At 38.4% G+C, this 19,737-nt stretch overlaps 2 protein-coding genes across 5 annotated transcripts in view; one reads left to right on the plus strand and one right to left on the minus strand.

Annotated features, from left to right (window-relative positions):
* Nucleotides 1–19,217, minus strand: part of Kctd18 (potassium channel tetramerization domain containing 18) — a 64,630-nt gene extending 45,413 nt beyond the window's left edge. The window contains exons 1-3 of one of the 2 annotated variants that reach the window (NM_001106914.1): nt 15,840–19,217; nt 14,151–14,224; nt 7,634–7,687 (exon numbers count right to left, since the gene is read on the minus strand). The gene's annotated coding sequence lies outside the window, so the exon portion shown is untranslated. Of the gene's footprint in view, nt 1–847; nt 893–7,633; nt 7,688–14,150; nt 14,225–15,839 lie in introns of those variants that run through there. The other variant, XM_063266949.1, reaches the window with a different exon arrangement.
* The window catches only part of Sgo2 (shugoshin 2), a 35,357-nt gene that overhangs the window by 9,770 nt on the left and 5,850 nt on the right, over nt 1–19,737 (plus strand). Inside the window, exons 1-7 of one of the 3 annotated variants that reach the window (XM_063267191.1) lie at nt 924–1,259; nt 3,090–3,215; nt 4,976–5,151; nt 6,044–6,121; nt 7,660–7,745; nt 14,058–14,299; nt 15,567–18,182. In XM_063267191.1, coding sequence (XP_063123261.1) covers nt 3,092–3,215; nt 4,976–5,151; nt 6,044–6,121; nt 7,660–7,745; nt 14,058–14,299; nt 15,567–18,182 — 3,322 coding nt within the window. In that variant the 5' untranslated portion in view covers nt 924–1,259; nt 3,090–3,091. 3 annotated transcript variants of the gene reach the window in all.

A 19,737-nucleotide genomic window follows, 5' to 3' on the forward strand; every position in this document is an offset into this window, starting at 1 on the left:
ATACTTACTTCCCTTTCCAAGAAATCAAAAGTATAAAGCAAGAACCTTTCCATCACTTTAGATTCTTTATGATGCAAAGTCATAATGCTCAAATGTCAAAAACCATGTCAAAACATGAAGTTGACCTCATTACACTATGTTCAATTAAGACGAGGTTCTTTTCTTAAAGGTTTATTGTTTTATATGTATAAATGCTTTGCCTGCATGTACTTATATATGTACGCCATATGCATATCTGGTGCCTGCAGAGGCAGAAGAAGGTATCAGATCTCCTGGAACTAGTTACCAATGGTCGTGAGCCACCGTGTGAGTGCTGAGAACTAAACCTGGGTCGTTTGCAAGAGCAATAAATAGTCCTAACCTCTGGGCCATCTCTCTAGCTCCCTATTTGTATTTTTAATATGATTGAATAGAGCAGGGTTTTTTTTTCTTTTAATCGCTTCTCGAAATTCTACATATATATTGTGAAGGGAATCAAAAGGACTTGAAAAATAAGGACATTAGTGCAGTTTAAAATATAGTTGTGATAGTTAAAAATGCCACTGTGTATTCTGCTAAAATGGAATATCACTGCCGTTCTTCCAAGTTCAAAATTGAGAAAGGCTTTTAGGTGATGTGTAAAGAAACAAGGATTACAATTGGAAGGCAAGGATGCAGAAACTGGGTGCAGACACAGTGAACAACACAAAGCCCTGCGAAGGACTTGAGGTGCCTGTCACCTTTAAGGTGCCAGACTTATCCGTGGCAAACCGTCTTTTCCATCAGAGTCCGTGGAAATAGCTACCAGAGAATCAGAGATTCAAAGAGAACCTTCTGTCGCTGGCTGAAAAGCCCTGGGCTCACTCACCAAGCCACGCCCATCGACTCCCACAGCACGTCCCGCCCCTTCCGTCTTCCACTTCCGGGGAGCGGCGCGTCTTTGCGCCTCTTTCTAGGAATCTGATTGGCTGGAGCGTCAACTGCTAACTGCCGCGGCGTTTAAACCTAAAACCGGGTCGCCGTGGACTGTCGAGCTCCTCAGGCAAGTGTGGGCACCCACAGCTGAAGAACTAGCCAGTGGACGCGGAGGAGACCTGCTCGGCCAGCAAGTCCTGCGGAGCCCTATTCCTTCTCGGCTGCTTCTGGCGTCTCAATCCTCGCCAACAAGCGGCGGCTCGCAGGGCCGGGACGCGGAGCCCGGACGCAGAGCGGGCTTCGGATCAGGGCGGTAACCTGTTTTTGAGCTCCCAGCTGGGCGAGTGGTCGCCACTAGCTTTCAGGTCAGTGCCGGGAGGGAAAGGCAACTAGGTCCTTGTGACCGGGTCTGAAACGGTTGCTTGCGTGTAGATAGGGATGCTATCTCCAGGGGTAGTGCCTCCGCCTAGCTTGGTTAGAACAGAGAACCAAGAGCTTGGCTCGGTTGGGAGATGACACTTAAGGATAGAGATGGACTGTATGCTGGGGGATGGCGTAGGGGGTCCACGGGAGAGAGCAAAGCAGAGTGTTTCATCAGGATCTGTTTATCCGCCCCACCGCCCGGGAAATGGGGTCAAAGATGAGAAGTCACAGCAGAAGGTCTGCTACAGAGCTGTGGATTAGACTGGAGGGAATATTGAAGACCTGCAGTTAGCCTCCTTCCTTTTCTGCTCAGATTGGCCTGTGGGTTCTGCTGGAGTTGGGGCCTGGGATAATGCAACAAGTTGGAAGAGGGAGGTTTGTCAAGGAAAACTTGTAGAATGAGGGAGTCTGTTGGAGGGGTCCTGCTGAGGTGTAAAGCTTCAGTTAGCCTAGCTGCTTCCCTGCGGTTTTATATTTTCTTTTGGTCAAAGCTTCAGAACAATTGAACTATAATGTTAATACGTTCCTAGTGAATTTCCTCCCTGTCGTAGAAATTCACCTTTCCCCCGTCATCTTCTCAGTCATTCATTGACAGCTTTCCACTTTGCTCACCGCTTTCAAACATGACCATTTCAACATTGGGCGGATTTTTTTTTTCTATTGAAAAGTTCTTTCATGTGTCCATATTTATTTCTGTCAGAATAGTTTATCCAAGGAGCTGCTATGTGCCGGGCACTAAGAGGCAGTAAGAGCTCAGTAGAAAACAAATTTGACAGAAACTTGTGTCTGTCAGCATTGCCCGAACCTCTGCTCGTCTCGGTGAAGATGCTTGGGATAGTATTAGGGATGCCTACATGAATGGGAATCTCATCATTAGATCCTTACATTAAATCTGCAGACTGTATAGATTTGAGAATTGCAGGTACCTGACTAGGTCACCTTCTAGCCAACTAGAGGACCAATTACAGGATGTGAAGAATCGGAAGGCAGTTAGGTTGAGGACGATGAAGATGCTGGGAATCTAGGGGTTTTGGGGATGGATATGAAAAGAATGCTGAGATTGTTCTGTGGACTCAGATCAAGTAGTGGAGCAGCTTGTGGGAGGAATGCAGGTTTGGGGACTTGACCCCATTCAGTCACATAGCCCAGCATCATCACCTGCACCTCAGTGAAGCTTTTCTTGATCTGTTTTCTCTGCCCAGATAGCGTTAACCACTTCCTTAATATCTTGTGTATTAAAGTCATTGTTGTTGTCTTATAGTCTAATTATCTTTGTGTTTCTGTTACATGGTTAACCAGTGTAGACCATCAATCTAGATGTAAGCGAGCTTATAATTTGCTGTCTTCCCAGCCCCTCCCTACTCCCTGAGTGAGTCACTTCTTGTGCTTCCATGAAGGTCCACTTGCCTGTCTAAGGTTATACTTTTGCATACAGTGTCTGCGTCACACTGGACTTTTCCTTCCATGACAGCAGGGACCCTGTCCTGTCATCTGCTTGTAGCCCATTGTGCCTGTTAGGCATGTAGATAAAATAAAGGTTTGAATGGAAAAACAAAAATATTTACTTTTTTGCAATTCACTAATTCTCCTGATTATATAAATTTGTATTTTGAGATTGTTATGCAAAGGACTTTGCAAATATTTATGTAGACAGTGTATTTTGAGTCATGGTGGTTGTGATTTAGAATGGATGGTACCAGGTTTTACACTTACTAATCAGTACTGTAGTCTCACCCCACCCCACCTCATCCTTTCTTTTCCTTTCACTTTAGTGATGGAGTACCCAGGGATAGAAGATGACTCTGTTTCCTCTGGAATTAAGAGACGAGTGAAGGATAGAATTGCAAAGACAAAGTTGAATGTTTCTCTTGCTTCAAAGATCAAAACAAAAATATTAAGTAAGTACCTACCTTATTTGGGCAAATAAAGAAAACGACTAGAATGACCACTTTGTTAGCTGGTACTTTTTCTGTTTGATCTTTTCTGTCTGTGGCTTTCAGCTATTCTGCTGAATGGTTTTGCTAACCTGCCCTTGGTGATAGTTGAATTATAAGCAATGTGCCCCAGGTAGCTACTTATTATTGCACAAAGACAGTACCAATATGGCTTCTCTAGAAAACAGCTAAATAGAGTAAGATTTGCTCGGCGTTCTGTGGCAGTCAGGTGACAAGATCGGGTGTGGTAGTACATGATTTTATATAGGCCGGAGTTCACCAAGAAAGCCCTACAAACTTTGGAAATGAGATTTTTATGAATCCTGGCAGTATGGTGTTAGGAAGGCAAACAGACAACAAATAAAACCTCAAACAACAAAAATAAAACAAAATTCCATGAATGTGGAAAACTCCCCAGAATAAACTTTTATTGCTTCCCAAAATTATCTCAATGGTTTATGCCCACGTTGGCTACACTGGGGAATGTACTGTCTGCACCCATGACTTAGCCAAGATGTCTAAATATCTTTAAATCAGGACATTGCTCCTACCAGGATCTGTAGGTAAATCTGAATTAGCTCACTTTCTACAATGGTTATTTCCTGTTTCATTTGTCAGGACCATTTGGAAAACAGCAGGGAAATGTTATTTCAGCTTCTGGAAGTCATAACTGGTTGTGGTCTGTTTCTATTGAGTATGCCAGGGAGAGCCAAGTGAATCAACTCTACTGAAGATGAAGTCCTGTTGTGGATTCTTTCTTACTTTTTTTTTTTTTTTTCCATTTTACAGTCCAGCCATTGCCCCTCTATTCTTTCTTTCCTTCTTTCTTTTTTTTTTTAGATGTCCAAAATGTTTCTCTGAATATCCAAAAAGGTTATATTTAACAAAACTTATGTTAGTAACATATGTTAGCACATGCATATAATTTCAGCGTTCAAGAGACCAAGACAAGACATATTAGCCTGTCTCATGTGTGTGTGTGTGTGTGTGTGTGTGTGTTACTGTGGAGTAAGTATGTTATTGGCATGTAGTAGAATCTAAATTCAAGTTATGAAAATATAATTTGATTTAATCATACTAAAGAAACAGTACTTTTAAGGTGAGTTTAATCATTAAATCCTCACTGAAATGTCTTTGCTACCATTTCAGTAACAATTTAAATCATAGTAACTTAGATTGCAGTCAATTACTAAAAAAGGTATATTCATTTAGATAGAGGTGAAGATCCCACAGATCCTAGACAAAATGTCCTTTCATTTGAGGTTTAAGAAATGGTATTTGGGAGCATAGGCAATTTTATTGAGTTGTGAAGCCACAGAAATGTCTGCAAACATTTCAGATTGGCTGCCCTACCTCCTGTTGTTCTCCAGTGAGAGCTCTGGGATCATCTTCCCACCCTGCCTCTAGTCAAGGTGGGGAGAGGAGCGGATGACAGCATCCCAGGTGACCTGAGGCTGCTGTCATACGCAGTGCTGCCTTTCTCTAGTTCCCAGATGCCTCTCAGCATTTGTCTTCTCTCTAGCTTTTCTTTCTTCAGCTTCAAAATCCGGGAACTTTTTTTTTCTCTAAAACTGTATTTGTATTGCCATTCTTTTTCAACTGTCATTTGATATCTATAAAGTAAACCATTTTTTTCTGAAATAATTTTACTAAGGAATGCAAGATTTCATTAAAGAAATATAAGGTATAAGTTGAGTGTTAACTTTTTAAAAATATTTTTGCAGACAATTCTTCTATTTTCAAGATCTCTCTAAAGCACAACAACAGAGCATTAGCTCGGGCCCTTAGTAAAGAGAAAGAGAATTCTCGAAGAATCACTACCGAAAAGGTGCAATTACAGAAAGAAGTAGAGAAACTGAATTTTGAGAATACCTTTCTTCGCTTAAAACTAAATAATCTGGTATGGAAATCTTGTTGTTTTGGACTCTCCATTAAAATGGAATCTTTTAACTACATTCCTATAGAAACCCTAAAAATGTTTTTAAAATTTCAGTTGTAGAGAATTGTTGAAGGTCAGTGTAAGGCTGTGTAAGTCTATGTTAAGGATCAACACCTCCTGGTGATAGAGCAGACATTTTAAATCTTGCTCTGAGTGCACGCTGTGTGCACCATAAACCAGTGCACACCGCCATCAACATTTGCTCACCATAAGCAAAACTTGGCTTGTTCATACACTTTTTAAATGGCGAGTGTAATTCCTCTAAATAATTGAAGGGACCCCACAACATCTCTGCTCTCCTTTAATCTTGCATTTCATTGGCTACAAGCCAAATAGAATTGAGGAGGTTGTCCTTTCTTTGTAGTTTTAGGTCTAAAATGAGTAGAAATTGGTTTAAAATGGAAAAAATGGCCTGTAATACTTTAATGGTTTAACTCATATTACTGACCAGCTATGTTTATTTTCCATGTGATATACAGTTATGTGAAAACAGAAAAATACCAGAAAATTGCTAACTAATGTCAAATGTTCAGTGTATCTGTGTGCATGGCTGTTCTGACTGAACGTTAATGCAGCTTTTGAGCTTATGTGATCTCAGTTGAAAACAGTCACCAGGCCTGACTTCATGCCTGCAGTCCTAGTAGTGTAGAAGCTGAGGCAGGAGGATGCCACTAACTCAAAGCCAGTCTCCACTATGTAGTATTTAGTTCTAGACCATCTTGGGTTACAGTGTGAGAATTTGTAGAATCAAAAAAATTTTAAATTTGAGTCTTCTTACACTGATGCTATCTATAAATGTATCATCATAACAAATTTCAAGCCTTAATTAAAAGTCTTTGTTTTATATGTACAGAATAAGAAGCTGATAGAAATAGAATCACAAGTGAGCAATAGTTTGTTAACTGCAATTGAAATGAGCAGTCTTTCTGAGGTAAGTGAATTCACGTGAGTAGGGCCATTTTTTTTTATCATTACTGAAGATAGTTGAGATTAAATAGCATCAAGGTAAGATATTCAAATGTGCAAAGAAATAACAATAATCATGTATCATGCATCATCTTTACAACTTGTTATTGAAATTATTAAAATCTAATTTTGATTAAACTGCTTTTTGGAACATAATGACCCCCCCCCCAAAAAAAAAAGATTTAGAAACAAAGTCTTAGTAGAATGGAACATTTCAAGATAGAAAAGAATTTATTTTAAAATAAAAAGAATTGAAAAATTATTGGGGTAAAAAATAGGCAGATCCTATTGTCTACCAACCAGTCTGTATGATAAATTCTAGATTATTTTAAATATTGACACAAAATAAACCACAGACATACATAAGAGTCAGTGTTATCCATGCATGAGTTGGAAAGTTTTGCCGTTCTTCTGAGCCTGACCTAAGGAAGGCCTTGCCATTCCTGTGGGCTTATATCATATGCGGGATATCATATCAATAATGCACATTCTCAGGACTCGGTCCACTCCCCATACCCATTAAGCCATTTTCCTTGTTAGTCACACGAGTTGTCTTTTGCTGTTACCTTGATGTTAGTATAGAGTACTTTTCTCTCCTATATCATATTTTTTTTTCTTTTCTGGATTATTTTGCATCAGTATGCAAAAAGCTTATCATAATTCATCTTGAAAACACTAACAAAAAGACATTCTCCTCAGCTACTGTCTCATTTGTACTTTTTTCTGAGACATATTCCTACATTCTTCTTGCTTTTGATTCACACCTCTAGATTTCTACATCACTATGGTGTTTCCACAAGTCAACAGTGGTACTAGGGTGACAAGATCCCAGGGGCAGGCAACTACTGGTTCTTAGGCTGATCTTAGGACTTTGGATACCGTACTCTCCGAGATCTTTTCCCACCTCTCTGCCTCTTCTTTCAGCCTGTTTTTGTTGTTGTTGTGTTTTGTTTTTGTTTTGTTTTTTTGGTTTCCTTTCCTAACTGCTAAGTTTCAGAGTGCCCATTAGATTTCTCTTTTCTGTCTGTACTCGTTCTTGTTAGGTAAGTTTACCAGTCTTTGTTTTAATTACTAACTTGTACTGGTAACTTCCAAATGTGTGTTTCCATGCTACATAACACATATGGAATAGACGGGAACAAATTATGTATAGCTATAACTATTTTGTATATATATTGGTATATACTCTTTTATTTCTAATTAGAGAAAGTTTAAGGGTTACTTAACAAAAATATCAGGATTATCACTGGAAATATGATGAAGGATGAGCTATTTTAATCTTATCTTTATACTATAATTATTTAACTATTAAAGCCTAAAGTAAAGGCTGGGTAGTTCAATGGTAAAATAGCTAGCTGGGCATGTACGGGTCCTGAGTTACTCTCCAGCAATACGCATGCATAGTAATGTTTCTTTGGTACCCTGGTATAATTTGCTATTTTAATGACAAATCTGACACAATAGATTGTTTCTTAACATTTTCTTTGTTTTGCTCAAAAATAGTTCCATCAAAGTTCTTTTCTCCTGTCAGCTAACAAGAAAAAAAGGGTCAGTAAACAATGCAAGCCTGCACACCTTCCATATGCAAGGTAATTGTTTACAACTGAGTTACATATTGACTTATGGTTTTGTGCCTTAGGGGATGGTAGATTGGGCTTTGAGTGGTTTTATTTACTCACATTCTAAAAACAGAAAAGATAATTATAGATAATGACTTATAAATAAATAATGTGTAATGTTGCTTTGTTGAATTAGATATTTCATAGACTTGTATTTTATACTTCAGTTTAGTATGCCTTTAGTTACCTGGGCTAGATTGACGCTGGCTCAGAGTACAGACTCCATAAGATAGTGTTCCTTGACAACCTACCGCTGTGCTACTAAGGTGGAAATGGAAATCGTGTGGTGTCTTATTAAGGCTGGCTCTTCAGGACTCTGAGGAAACTGTCCTCAACTGCAGATAAACTAAATAGGTTGTAGTAGTTGCTACTTTTAGTTACATTTTTTTTTTCTGGCCTCTTTTCTTGCTGAGCAAATCTGAATAACTGTTTCCACCTTTAACGTCATGTATACTTAATCCTAATTTGTGAGATTAACTCTCATTTTCACTATTCTCTTGTCCAAAATCTCTTCCCTTTTTTGATTGACTTGGTTATAAGTTGACAAAGCATACTCAGTTTCAAAGCTGACATATTAAACAGTAGACACTGGGAGATAGATGTGAATTGACCCAAGCAGTGACTGGAATCTTTCCATCTACTTAATAAGTTTAATGTTTTTGTTTTAAGTGTATATATTCTCTTGTATATTACATAATGTATATGTAGACATGAGTTGCCTCAGTGTAAAGATCTTGTATATATGTGGGTATGTGCATGAGTACTATTCCAATGGCAGAAAACTAGAAAGTCACTTGAAGCATCAGTGTGATTGGTAGTTTGGTTAAGGGGAACCTTTGCCCTTCAGTGAAAACATGAAATAAGTAGAGGCATTCATACATGAAATACTGTATCTGGAGTCTGTATTGCTTTCATTTTGTACCAGTACATTTTTAGTGTATTTTTAAAGTAGAAAGTTGTATTATCCTATACCTTTATATTTTCAAGAACACATTAGCTGTTATGCATTTATTGTTTTACATGTCTAGTTGTAGACAGATGTGGTGGTGCAAACCTATAATCTCAGTGCTTGAGAGGTTGATGCAGTAAAATCTCTATACATTTGAGGCCAGCCTGGGCTACATAACAATTTCCAGGCCAGGTTGGGTGACATAGGTAGACCCTGTCTCAATAAACAAACCAGAAAACCACAGTCAAGTGTGTGTGTTTGCAATACAAAAAATTTTATTGTGTCCTTTAATGAGATTTTGTTTAAAATATTTTATACATATTAAAGGCAGGTTTTCACAAGTGAACAGTATTACATGACCTTGTCCAGAGGACCCTAAAGGAAAAAAAGCAGAAAAGGTTACTAATGATCTCAGATATCCCTGTAGGCTTCCTTTCTGATCATCACCCGGTGCCTGCCTACTCAAGGATTCTGACCTTAAAACATCATACATCAATTTTGTGTGATTCCTCTAATGATCAGAAAGTACTTTTAAAATCTGACTTTTGCTCAGCATTATGTTTGTAGGAGTTCTCTATGTAGCTGTATGTCTTCCTCATTGCTGTGCAGTATTCCACTGCATCTCCATTCTGCTGCGTTTCCAGCTCTGGTCTGTTACAGATAAGGCCATCACAGTGCATATATAGATAGCTCCCTCTCGGTGAATGAATACACATTCTATTTGGTGTAGACTACCAAATCGTTTCTGAAGAATGGTCCTAGCAGCAGTATGTGAGCATTCCTGTCCTATATCCCCCGTGTAAAGTGCTGTTAAATTCAAGTTTTTATCTTTATTTCCCAGATACCAGTGAAGTTAAATACTTGTTTACATGTGTTCTTTTGAGTAGTATTTTTACTCTGTGTATAACAAGTGTTTTCTCTCTGGCTTGCATCTTTTCTTTTTTATCTCCTTGGTAAATTTAGATGAGCAGTTTTTTATAAAGCTGTGTGTGTGTGTGTGTATGTGTGTATGTGGGTGTGTGGGTGTGGGTATGTGTGTTTGTATGTATGTGTATTTCCTCCCAATGTTCTGATTAATACTTCCTGTAGCTCTTAATTGATCTTTACTGTTTACAAAGTCATTCTTCTGTTGGGGTTCAGGAATTGCCATACAGACCGTATGAGCACTGATCTCAATTCAGCAAGAATATTTTATTGAACACACATCCCAGGACTAATTGATCAGGACCACAAAAATGGACTTGGAGCCTAATTGTGGTACCAGTCTGTTAGGGCAGGCTTTTTATAGGAAAAACCAAGTTCAGAAAGGTGGAGGCAGTGCTACAGTTTGGCTAACTAGACAAAGTATTATCAGCTGACTTTTAAGCTGATTCGTCCTAAGTGAAGTAAGAGGGGCGGTGGACGGGTGAACAGGGGCATTTCAGAGCATTGAGCTAACAGAGCATAAGTAATACAACCATAGTGTTATGGCCTTTTAGGAGAATTTTTCAGTGTCAACTATAGATAATTACTCCTGGAAAGTAAAGTCTGAGAACCTTAACTTAATTTTACCTTATGAGCAGAATGGAGACTGAATACAAAATGGCTGCATTTATGCTAAAAGAAGCAGAAGCACTTTCTTTTACATTGTTATTTTTAAAATAATTTATTATTATATGCATGATGGGGATGGCAAGGCACTTCCATATGCCATAGCATATGTGTGATGGCCAGAGGATAACTTCATGAAGTTACTTCTCCTTTGGTCTTCATATGAGTCCTTAGGGATTGAAGTCAGGTCTCCAGCCTTGTATAGTAAGTGCTTTACTTACTCTCATCTATCTCATCGGCTTCCCTGTCCCATTTAGATATTCAGCCTACTTAGATTTTTTGGGTATTATGTGAGGGAAGGGTGTTTTAGGGTTTGCTGCTTGAACAGACACTGTGACCAAGGCAATTCTTGTAAGGATAACATTTAATTGAGGCTGGCTTACAGGTCCTATGGTTCAGTCCATATCATCAAGGTGCATGGCAGCATCCAGGCAGGCATGGGGCAGAAGTCGCTGAGAGTTCTACATCTTAATCTGAAGGCTGCTAGAAGATTGGCATCCAGGCTGCTAGGACAAGGGTCTTAAAGTCCACACCCTCAGTGACACACCTACTCCAACAAGGCCCCACCTTCTCATAGTGCCTCTCACTGAGCCAAGCTTATAGAAACTATAACAAAGGATCAGAGTTGTTATTGTTTTGTTTTTTAGTGTGGAAATTTCATTGGCTTTGCACCATTTATTGAAAACACTATCCTTCCCTTACCTAATGGCGGTTTCATCTGTATCATAATGAACTGACTGGATGGATATGGAGGAGGCTGTTTCTGAACTCATTTCACTGTTCTTATACGTGAGTCTTGTCACCACCATGCTGCCTAAACTATTAGTTTTCACCTAAGTCTCGTTTCAGTCAGTGTCCTTTACTTTATTCATTCTTTCATTTCTCAATATCACTATGACTGTTTTGGTCCTTTGCATTTCATAAGTAGTTTAACAATTTGCACCCCTCCCAACACACACACACACACACAAAGGGATAGTGGAACATTTATTAGGCATTACAGGATAATTTGGTCACACCTTGAGATTGTTTTATTTACTGGAAAAACCTGTTTCTAGTTGTGCTGTGGCTCAGCCCTAACACACACATCAAGAACTTTCTGTTTATTGTGACCAGGATTGTACAAAGTCAACATAGGTCAGGTGGTAGAACAAGCAACCAGTTGGCAGGGAGTGAACATTGGAAAAACCATAGAGAGTAAAGGAAGTCAAGAGGACAGATGGAGAGGCAGACAGGAAGTAGGAGAGACATTTAATTTGAAGGGTTTTTAGATAGAGTGGGACATCAGCTGAGGAGGAAGATCAGCTGGGTGCTCTCTCTGCCTCTCTTAGCTGTCAGGCTTTTACCTCAGCATCTGGCTCCCAAGTCTTTATTGGTGAAATCGAACATCTGAGATTATATTAATAAACAACTGAGAATTTGTTCAGTTTGAGGAAAGTAGAAAGTTTATATAATAGTTTCATCTATAAGCATACTGTATCACTTGGTCTAGTCTACTTAGCTATTACGTGTTTTCTTCTATGTTTTATAGGGTTTTTTATACAAAGTTACTCCATATGCTGAGTTCTTTCCTACTTGCTTGATATTTTAGTGTTGTGCTGAATGAATTCCTTTGTTTTGATTGTTTGAGCCAAGATTTCAAATAGCTGAGGCTGCCCTTGAATCACTGTTCCTCTGCCTCTACTGCCGGGATGCTGGGATTACAGGCATGTGCTCACGTGGTGCACTTGTTTCTTAAACTATGTTTTCGTCTTGGTTCTAGCTTGCAAAAATACAATTAATTTTTAGATACTGGCCTTGTTTTCTAGTAAGCTTGTTAATTCTAACAGTTTGTTGGGACTATCTCTTTGAATTTTCTGTGATAATACTTTCGTTGTTTGTAAGAACTGTTTTCTTTCCCCTTTGCAAGCCATTTACCTTTTACTTTTTCTTACTTCATTGCAGTAGCTACTTGTTCAAAGTTGGAAAGTCATCACAACAGGCATTCTTTGTGCTTCCATTGTTAGGTATGATGTGAACACTTGGATTTTCTAGGTCTTATCAGATTAATAAAGTTCCAGGATGAGACAAAATATCACAAGTTCAAAGCAAACTGAAAGCTTGGGAGAAATTACCTAAGCCCACAGTTTGTTTGTTTCCATTCATTCATTCTTTATTATTGTGTGTGCATGTGTGTAGTATGTGAATGTGTATGCATATTTATAGTGGGTGGGTGTGAGTACAGATGCATGTATGCCACAGAACTTGTACAGAGGTCAGAGGACAACTTTCATGGTCATTTCTTTCCTTCCACTGTAGGTTCTAGGGATCAAATTCAGGTCCTCAGACTTGTATGGCAACTACTTTTACCTATTGGACCATCTCACTGGCCCTAAGCCTATAGTTTTTTTTTTGTTTGTTTGTTTTTTTGGTTTTTTTGTTTTGTTTTGTTTTTTTGTCAAAAACTTTTTGATAACATCCCATTTCTCTTATTAAAAATGAGGGCATAGGGGCTGGGGATTTAGCTCAGTGGTAGAGCGCTTACCTAGGAAGCACAAGGCCCTGGGTTCGGTCCCCAGCTCCGAAAAAAAGAACCAAAAAAAAAAAAAAAAAAAAAATGAGGGCATTCAGATTTCCTATTTCTTGGTCAGGTTTTTAACTTTTCTTTAAAGAATCCTTCTATTTCTCATTTTTCACCTAAAGTGTCAAATTATTGAGTCAAATTAATGTGAGCTGCTCTGCACAATAAGACTGTCTCAGAAAAAAGAAAACTTAAAAGCTCATTGCTGAGAGTTTCTTTGTGAATAGCTATTGAATTAATCATGTACTTCTTTGTTGCTGTTGAAAAGATACTCCTTTATTAGTATAATGAAGTTTTTCTACTCATAATAAAATACAATGAATTGGTTGATTACTATTAGTGGGTGTATGGCACATATGATGTGTATGTGGGCTGTGTACACATGATGTATATATGGGGGTGCAAATACCTGGCATGTCTGTGAAGGTCAGAGAACAACTTGGTGGAGTCTATTTCCACTTTTCCATGTGTTCTGGGATTGAACTCTGGTCATCAGGCATTCCAGGGCAAACCTCTTACCTGCCGAGCTGTTCCTCTCTGTAATCTGTTTTTAAATTCCTTCTCTGCATCACAAAATCATTATTGTTGCTTTAAAGGTGTTTTGCATATGTGTTATAATAAAAATTATTAATTTTCTTTTGTTGCAGTTATTTTTCAGGTTTAGGTAATTCAGTTGTGCTGACTTCAGTTCTAGTTCAGGAAGCATATTACGAAGTGGTATTACTTTTCTATAAGAGCTTTAAAAAGTTACCTTATCCTATAGCTTTCTTGTAGAGAGGTTTTGAGAGTATGCCATTTCTCTTTAAATTTTTATTATTTTTAATTGTGTGTGTGTGCATGTGTGTGAGTGCAGATGGTCATGGAGACTTGAGGCTGATCCTCCCAGAGCTGAAGTTAAAAGTAGTTACAAGCTACTGTGGGTATGGGCGGTAGAACCAAACTCAGGTCCTCAGGAAGAGTAGTGCATGCTCTTAACTGCTAAGCCATCTCTCCAGTCTCTATCCCATTTCTTTAATAATAATCCTTAGGTTCTACATATCAATTTTTTACTTTTTCTTCAAAAATTCATCCATTATTTTTTCTAAATAGTCAGGTTATTGGCACAAGTATAGTGATTTTTTTTTCTTCCTATGTAATTTTTGTAAAACACAGAATTTCTTACTTTATTCTCACTTGCCTTTAGAGTTCTAATAACTTCAGAAAATGATGATGATGATGATGATGGTGATGATGATAAATGGAAAACAAAATGTAACAACAGAACTGTATCAAAGACATCACCTGATAGTACCTCTTCTGTATCAAGACAGTCTTTATCCTTACATCAGTGTAATTTGGAAGTATTCCTTCCTCAAGAAGATAATCAGAAAACATGTGAATCAGGTCATTCAGAATATACTTCAAGTGTTGATGTACTTCCTAATGGTAAGATTGATTTTAAAGCTTTATGTAGCTTTTCTTAAGGGCAACAGTGTCTAAACAGCTTATCAGTTATGTAGGTCTCTTGTATTGCTAACTTGTACTTGCTAACTTCTACCATTTAAAACTATTGGTGAAAATTTCAACTTGAAGTAAATACGCTGGCAGTTGTCAGATCCATGGCCCCCAATACTGTTTGTTTAGCAGCAGTCTTCAGAAATGAGCAAGACCAAGCTTTCCATTTTGCTTAGCTTGTCATTTCGAACTCTCATTACATTCATTTAGTTTCATCTTCTCCTTTTCATGGATATGAAAAATGTTCATCTAGATGGATATAGTGCCGATTTTTTCAAGTTCATAACCAATTATTGATTATGATGGTTAGTTTGGATTATCAAGCTGACATAGTCTAGAGTCATCTGGAAAGAGAATCTCAATGAGAGATGGTCTAGATCAGGTTTGCCTGTGGGCATATCTGTGGAGGATCATCTTGATTTTACTGAGTTGGAAAGACTTGCCTACTGTGGGTGGTATCATTTCCTTGGCAGGAGATCCTTAACTGTTTAAAAGCAGAGAAGGCAAGCTGAGTACAAGCTTGCATCATTCATTGCTCTCTTCTCATGACTCTGGATGTGGCTGTCTGCTTCAAGTTCCTGCCACTTTGACTTCCTTGCAATGATGGACTGTGACCCAAATAAATTCTCCTTTACGGTGCTATTGTCTTTGTTTTATCAGAGCAACAGAAATGAAACTGTCATAGTGCTAATGAACTTGAGTAGTGACTTAGTAAGAGAACATGATGATACTTAATTTCATTACATGGTCTTCCTAATTGATAATCTGCGGTGCTTACGTACTTGTTAAATATTAGCTGACTAGAATATAGAACTCCACTTGTTAGGTTGAGAGCATTTTAGTTTTCCTTGCCACAGTCTTAGGCATCCTCCCTACCAGAGTTGCTGCTGTTATTTGAGTTCATGGTCTCCTTGAGCCCTAGAAGTAGGAATTGCTGGCTCCATGACTGTGTACACCCATTCTAATCTTGGGGCCGAGGCTGGATGAATACTCAGTAGTATGCATTTCCCATGGATTCAGGTGTAAAATGTGACCTGTGAGCACTCTAGTTAGTCTAATGGATTTTTATCAGCATGAATTCTGAATAATATAAGGGTCTGAAAAGAACAGATTGTCAGAAGTCCTCTCTGTGAATCAGCTAAGTATCTGCTTTGTTTACTGTAGATTATTACTTATTTTCCTTTTCTTTATTTTGTAGAGAGCCATTACCACTCAGATCAAAGTCCTAAGAGTTTTCTGAGTAAGATGAAAGATGCTCCGTCTCCCAGCCCCATAAAGGAAAAATTGTCACTTGGTAATGTGACTAAGAGGAAGAAGTGTGTGTCTTCAGCTGCAGACATTCTGCATGTGGCAGATTTAGATCACCAATCAATTTCAAGTCCAGGATCAAATTGGAATAATGAGATAAATGGTTGTACTAATGAAACCAGTAATAACGTGCAAAGAAATACAGAGTGTTTTCCTGACTTACCTTCTGAGTCTTCCAGTGGTCCTAATGTAAAGTGCATGGAACAAGTACAGAAGAACACTGATACCTTTCACTTGCAGAAAACTGTGTATGAAGACGCTGACATGGAGTTAACTGCTACTGACATAGGCAAGATTGTAACAATTTCAAAAAGCAATAAAAGTCAAAATAAGAAAAAGGCAGATTGTAGAAAGGAGACTTTCAGAAAAGTGAAAGGTCCAAGCTCTGATAGGAAGAAAGAAAGATCAAAGAGAAAATGTAAAGCTAGTTCGGAAGGTGCTGAGGGAAAGACTGAAAACAGACCAGAGAGAGGCTCTGGTGTCCTAGATGGCAGAGGGGATTCAGAAGATCCAAACTGTATTTCCAATAGTGAACAGCCATCTCAGGTAAACATGCAGAAGGAAATAACCTTCCAGAAGAGCTCAGATCAGGAGAACGTTCAAAATCAAAGGAGGAGGCAAACGTATACGACAGATGAGCAGGAGGAAACAAACCCTTTCTCCAGATGTTCAGTCAAATTCCTTCAAGATGGTAAATTTGATCCGTATCAGAACACCCTACACTGTGATTTAAGTAAGCCTTCTCGGCAGACATTTGTGATTCAAACATCAGAAAAAGATAACTTACTGCCAAACCAAGACAATAAAGAGAACATTTCTGAAAACCTAGAAGATGCAAATGAATTTCATATAGCTCATCTTTCCATCAAAGATAATGAAAATGTATGTGACCATGAAACTCAAACAATTTTGGACTTGAAAAAGAATGTCAATGCTCAGCAAAATCAAACAAAAATAAATAAGACTAAGCAGAAAATAAATCGAAGAACCAAAATAATTTCTATTACAAACCAAATAAATGAGGATAATGATAAAGATATTCACGTCCTAGAAAAAGGCAACTTTCCCTTCCAAACCCAAGCAAATAAAGAAACCACCAGTGGAAACCTAGAAGCTTCAAAAGAATTTGAAACACCTCTTTACACAAGAGACAGTGGAAGCTTACATGACTGTAACACCCAGAATGTTCTGGATCTGCACAAGCAAATCACTAGTATATACCCTGGTCAGAATAAGTCCCAAATTAGCAAAATCCCTAGACAGAAGCTAAGTCGCAAGACAGAAGTAATTTCTGAAGTGAATTGTTTTAGTAATGACAGAGATGTCCTTTGTTCAGAAAAGGATGAGTCTTTCTTGCTACAAAAGGATAAAGAGATCCCTGGAACCTTGAAAGACGTAAGCGAGTTTGATAAGCCTGCTTTTTATAACAAAGATAGTGTGAAGTCATGTGATTTTAAGGCTGAACCGTTGTTGGGGTTGAAAAGACATGACCCTAATATGCCACCTGCTTGTCAAGCTGACTCAAAGGTAGATAAGAAGCTTAGACAAAAGGTGAAGCGAAAGACAGAAATAATTTCTAAAATCAACCAGATACATAAAAATGATGAAGGAAGTGCACATGACCCATTAAATAAGGAGCTCCGTCAGAAGGTTAGTATATCAAAAATCATTTCTGAAATGAACCAAATATATGAGACTATTAATGAAGATGGGAATGCCTTTAAAAGCTCGCTCAAACATTGCCAAGATGTTATGAGTTGTGACTTTGGGAAAAAAACCAGTAACGAAGAGGAAAATCATGATCTGACTCCAGATCTTTGCTCACTAGTTAAGAAACCAAGGAAAAAGGTATCATGTAAAGCAGGGAACAGTTTGACAGGAGATAAGAACAGGTGTATTTTGCAGTTAACAGGTTCTTCACAGGAGTCCGTCACCTTGGACTCTGGCTTAAAACACGGTCCAAATGAAGCAGATTCTGGCCCTGGAGAGCAGACTAACCTGCCAAAGAAGCAGAAACCAAGCACTGTGAGTACACTGGGAGACGCCTTCTCTCTGAGTGTGGTAAGAGAAGGAAGCCACCCAGCCCAGACAGGTAGTAAAGTGACATCCAAGTCAAAGAAAAGAAAGACCCCTCTAAGATCCTCTGATACCCGTGGAGCAGTGGAGAGAACACCAAACACTGATGGCATTACGGCAGTTTACTTCCAACAGACTGAGAAGGAGAACTATTTGGAGAATGAGAAAATTGCCAAGAGTAAGCCAGACTTTCGCTCAAAGGTGTTGAAACCTTTATCTGAGATATGTTCATCTAACATAAAGAATTCTTCCTTGGGCAGTATGTGTGAGAGTTCTGTGCCTTTGAGTACTTTTTCTAGTAAACCCCTGATGCTAGAAGAAAGTTCTTCCCTGGACAGTACATGCATCTTTCCAGTAGGTGATGGTGCCCATGAAAAGTTAAAGGAAGGCACTCCTACATCCCACCGCAGGACACAGAAGTCAAGACCAGGTAGGCCAAAGGTTTAGAATTGTATTCTTCTCACTTAATCAGTGGTGTGTATTCTGTTAAAACTGGCTTTTTTTTTTTTTTTTTTTTTTGGTGAAAATTTTGAAATAGTATGGATATCATCATCTATAGAAACAGACATGAGAGTTTGTACATTGAGAAGGTAACAGATTATCTTGTGCATTTGAAATATAAAACTTGAGTTAGCCTTTACTATAAAGTCATCTAATAATGGTTTTAGGCAGCTAAGGTCTCTCTTCATGTGTTTGGAGGAAATCAAATGTTGTACAGGGAATTGTATTGAATTTATTCTACCAAAGACATGTTTTATAAGAGTGGGGGGTTCAGTCTAGCAGCTTACATGTAATGGATCAGATAATGTAAAGGTTAACAGGGACAGTATGTGGTAAATTGTTTTAAAAGCAGACACTAAGCTAAGGATGTAGAATGAGAAATTTTGATTAGAGGAAATTGCAAAGAAAGCAAGTAAGTAACATTTTAGACTAATGAATAAGCACGATTTTTAGCATTAGTGTTTACTTTTGATTAACTATTATTAAAATAATAGGTGTTATGAACAATCAAGTAAATCAGAGGAAAAAGCCCAAAAATATGGCATTCACTATTTACCATATGTAGACGGACTTGAGTCTATGAATTTTTTTTTTTTTTTCGGAGCTGGGGACCGAACCCAGGGCCTTGCGCTTCCTAGGCAAGCGCTCCACCACTGAGCTAAATCCCCAACCCGAGTCTATGAATTTTTAAACACATTCTTGAAATCATATTTTATAATCATATTTGTCATTAGAGATTTTATAACATTAGACATTCTTATGTTGAAGTTTTTCTACTTGATGCCAGTATTTCAGTGTGTCTATAGATCACTAGAATTTTGAGGCTAAGCCTAGTCTAGATAAAAGGGACCCAAAGCAGAAGAATTCCAAGAGTCTGGGTAGTAGGTATGTTAGAGGAATAACTCCTCATGGTGACTTCCACACACTGAGCAACCAGATCTCAGTGAATGAGTTTTGAATGAGTGTGCAGAGATTGGTGTGGGTATATGAAGAGTTGAGCCATAAAGAGCTTTTGTGATTTCAGAGGCAAAACATTTTAGTTAGCAATTGCAGTGAAGGACTTTCAGTTGGGAAAATGCCTCTTGTAGGCAAATCTGTAATGCACTTTCCAGATTAGCCATTGGTGTAGGAGGGCACAGCCCACTGTGAGTGGAGCCATCCTTTAGCTGTTGATCCTGGATTCTATAAGAAAGCAGACTGAGCAAGCCATGGGAAACAGCAAGTCCGTCAGCAGCACTCGGCATGGCCTCTGCATCAGCTCCTGCCTCCAAGTTTCTGCCTTGATTTCCTTCAGTGACAGACTGGGCTGTGGAACTGGGAGTGAAGAAAACCCTTTCCTCTCCCAAGTTGCTTATGATCGCAGTCTTCATTTGCCACAGCAATGAAAACCCTAAGTAATGCCTTGCAATTGGTTTATTTTATATTTTTTAGCTCCTTTTGCTCTCAAAATTAATTTTTTAAGTTTTAAAATTTGATCTCTTTGA

Source organism: Rattus norvegicus, chromosome 9 (genome assembly GCF_036323735.1).
Source record: "Rattus norvegicus strain BN/NHsdMcwi chromosome 9, GRCr8, whole genome shotgun sequence".
NCBI classification, from domain to species: Eukaryota; Metazoa; Chordata; class Mammalia; order Rodentia; family Muridae; genus Rattus; species Rattus norvegicus.